At 32.7% G+C, this 4,078-nt stretch overlaps 1 protein-coding gene across 1 annotated transcript; it reads right to left on the bottom strand.

Annotated features, from left to right (window-relative positions):
• Positions 1-943: 943 nt before the first annotated feature.
• On the bottom strand, positions 944-3,292 carry LOC109788891 (chalcone synthase 2). The gene is made up of 2 exons (XM_020347746.3): positions 3,074-3,292; positions 944-2,161 (listed from the first exon to the last, which is right to left on the bottom strand). Exons 1-2 carry the CDS (start codon positions 3,249-3,251, stop codon positions 1,155-1,157), a joined length of 1,185 nt encoding a protein of 394 aa, XP_020203335.1. The 5' UTR covers positions 3,252-3,292; the 3' UTR covers positions 944-1,154.
• Positions 3,293-4,078: the final 786 nt, after the last annotated feature.

Genomic DNA, 4,078 nt, shown 5'->3' with positions numbered 1-4,078 from the left:
CCTAAAAACTCTCTTCTTAATCTTAGCCTTATATAGTAGTAGGGTTATCTCTTTCGATTCTATTAATTTGGATCCGCTTTATCATTTATCTTAATTATCTTATATTTTCATAAAGTTGTTTATTAGGGTATAAATTATCTTACTTATCTTTAATTTATTTAAATTGATATTCTTAATTGTAAATATATTATCTTGTAATCTCATGGACCAAACCCATAATCTTGATAAGATGTGAATTTATAATGGGTTGGTTGGCCTTGGGCCTAGAAGGTGTATCGATCATTTGGACCTAGGAGGGTACAATATTTTCTTATCCAATGCTTTACCTATTATTGTAACTAGCAAGACACGTTGGTCGATTACCTTCCTAACACTAAATGGTAGGCTTTGAATAACATATTGCGATCAATTAGTCCTAGGCCTATAAAGGTACACAACCTCCCAGTCTCAAGTCTAAAAGATGAAAAAGCTTTATGATTTGAAAATTAAGTCCAACTTGCAATATTATCACGTCGTTGTTTATCATACACTTACTTAGTAACCTCACCGTGAGATGGTCAATCGATCTAGCCAAAAAAGGATGATAGATCAGCTATGGACCAATATGGGTACATAACCCCAAGTCTCGAGTTTAGAGAACAAAGAGACTAATTGGCAACAACTGGATGCTTCATATGCTTGGTTGATTGCCACCTTGTCTAGAGCTTAATCGATTCGGAACAATCAATCAAGTTAACTGTTAAAAAATATTTCCTTACTTAAATTGTTGCTACTAAAGTTGAAATAAAACCAAATTTGGTAGATCTTAAGCGTTGTTACTAATTATCTATTTAAGATCTTTATAATACGATTATATTTTGCCATTTCTTAAGATTCTAAATTAGCGTTCGATTTCAGTCAAAATGTTAGAAACAAATGATCACTAACTTATTGAAAGACAAAAAAAAGGACAATGTTTATAACAACAAGCTCAGAAACATGTTTTATACATAACTACTGAAAACTAGACCTTAACATCGTTGATCTTAAACATAAAACACAACAATAAACAACTTAATTATGTATTTTAATACTTTAGTCTATTGACCAATTATTCATTATATTAAAATATTGTATTTTCCAATAATATATATATCTTCATACTATTATGGCAACTAATAATGGCTTGGATCGATGGTGGCACTATGCAAAGCAATAGTCTCCATTGTTAAGCCAGGGCCAAACCCATATAAAACACCCCACTTCAGTCCTTCACCAGTCGTGGATTTCCCTTCCTTCATGGACCACCTTCTCATCTCATCCAATATAAACAGGACACATGCACTCGACATGTTCCCGTACTCACTTAGAACTTGTTTAGTTGCTCTCAGTTTATCAGCCTTCAACCCAAGTTTTTCCTCTATTTGCTTCAAGATTGCAGGGCCACCAGGGTGTGTTACCCAAAACAAAGAGTTCCAGTCTCTGATCCCAAGAGGGTGAAAAGTTTCTTCAAGGCTTTTCTCTATGTTCTCTCCAATCAAATGAGGAACATTGTCTTTAAGATGGAAGGTGAGTCCCACCTCACGCAAGTGTCCCTCAATTGCACCCACAGAATTGGGTAGAATTGTCTCTGACGCTGAGACAAGGTGATATAGTGGTCGTTCGATGGTTATGTCAGCGTTGGATCCAACGATCACAGATGAAGCACCATCACCAAAGAGAGCTTGTCCAACCAATGAGTCCAAGTGTGTTTCACAGGGCCCACGAAATGTGACAACTGTGATCTCAGAACATACCACGAGAATACGTGCTCCAACATTGTTCTCAGCAAGGTCTTTAGCGAGACGAAGGACAGTGCCACCAGCAAAGCAACCTTGATGGTATAACATGAACCTTTTGGTGGATGGATTGAGGCCTAAAAGCTTGACAAGTTGATAGTCCGCACCAGGCATGTCTACACCCGAGGTGGAGCAAAATATGAGATGAGTGATATCTGATTTGGGTCTGCCCCATTCCTTGATGGCTTTTGATGCTGCCTTCTCACCAAGCTTAGGGACCTCCTCCACTAGTATGTCTTGGCGAACATCTAAGGATGACTCCTTGTATGTGCTTATGGTTGGATTTTCTTTCAGCATTTCTTCAGTGAGATGTATGTAACGTTTCTTTATCATCGACTTCTCACCTGTTGTAGACACCAAGAAATTAGAGCCATACCAAGGTTTATTTTAAAAATCAAACATAACTTTTACATATTGATATTTGAAAACAATATTTACGTATAAATTCAAACATCCATATTTGTTTTTATCGTTCTTTTTAGCCTTTTCTTTTAATTGAAAAATGACAAATTTATTAAAACAAATAACATTCTTTATCTTGAGTTTTTCTTATATTATTTCTTAATCAAGTGACATTAGTAACCACTTATGCATGTTGATGTATATTTATTATGAAAAATAATAATTGTGAATCAAGAAACCATATATATATATAGAGAGATTTTAGCAGAGAAACTTTTTAAAATGAAAAAAAAAATATATTGGTAATGATTTTTAGATTATGATAAAAATTAATTTATATTTGAGAATAAAACTCTTGTAAAATATTTGTTATGAAATTATTACTATTACAATCTTCACAACTATTACCATCACAAGTTCATAATTATAACTGACTTATTCTCATTTTTAATCACAACAACATACATGTAACAATAGTAAAATGATGATGATAATAATAGTTTGAAATGATTGCATTTTCTCATAAGATGTACTTATAATTGAGTTTTAATTTTAATTGTTTAGATTTTTTTTATATAATCTAAATATTAATTAATATCAATAATAATTCCATTTTTTATTTTAAAAAATTTCTCACTTGAAAACTCCTTATTATATATGTATATAAATCTTTCGGCTTTTAACGTATTTGCATGAAAGCAGGCGTGTATTTATATGATGCATGAAGGCATGGCAGGGCACTTTTGGGTTACGAACAATCAAATAAAAGTAAAATTTGTACATGCACACAGAATGAGAGGATAAATATGGATATGCTGGATGAATTTATAGATAATAATCATAGATAAGCTTACATATGCGATTCAACTTGGACTTGAGTTCAGTCATGTGTTCACTCTTGGTCACTCGAAAGTAATAATCGGTAAAGTCAGATTGATAAATGCTGTTGGCTGGAGTTGCAGTGCCAATGGCTAAGATGGTGGCTGGGCCACGAGCTCTTTGTTTCTCACGTATTTCCTCCAAATATGCCATTTCGTTGGGAGAGGTTGATCACCTAAAACATCAACAAGGAAACTTAATTATGGTTTAGAGCAAATTCCCTGAGTATCATCTATTTATAGACAAAGTATTTGCAGTACTATATCCATGCATGCACGTAAGAAGAGGTTGTTGCACGCCACGTGCGACAGCTGTTGGGTGGTTCTTTTAGATAACTATCCACTGTTGCTTTACAGATAGAAACAAAGAAAGAAGGAAAATTCACCAAAATGTTATGCAATCGCTGCACTTCATGTATGTCATTGGTTTATACCAAGTTATGTTTGTAGAGCTATCTTGAGGCGATCCATTGCGTATTTGTGTTGCAAAAAGAATTGTAATCTGAAAGAAAGTAATGTTTAGCCCAGTTTGAAACGGCACGACACTTGTTTAAACACCAAAAGAGTGGAAATCATTGTCACGTAGGGATCATAAAATTAAAAATATTGTCTTGTACTTTTGTTTAATCATAATATATATATATATATATTATTTTATTTTATTGTGTAGTACTTTTTCTAAACAAGGTGGTAGAAACGGTATATAAAAATAGCGTGTAAAAAATATTATTCTAAGTGTATAAATCTGTAGCTGTTTATGTCTATAAAATAGAAGCATAGAAAACTTTTGCATGTGTACCATACAATTTTGAAAATAAAAACTCTTTTCTTTAATTTTGGACAGTATTTTTGAAATATTTGCAAATTAAAGGCTGGTCAAAAATTAAATATAAATAATTATATACAATATTATAAATAATATCAATTATTTGCCTAATGAAATAAAAAAAACCTGTAACTAACATTAATCTTTTTTGTAAT

The sequence above is a fragment of the Cajanus cajan genome, chromosome 6 (genome assembly GCF_000230855.2).
Source record: "Cajanus cajan strain Asha chromosome 6, NIPB_CcT2T_4, whole genome shotgun sequence".
Taxonomy (NCBI): Eukaryota; Viridiplantae; Streptophyta; class Magnoliopsida; order Fabales; family Fabaceae; genus Cajanus; species Cajanus cajan.
The sequence above is the reverse complement of the archived record's forward strand: the minus strand, read 5'-3'. Positions and strand labels throughout refer to the sequence as shown.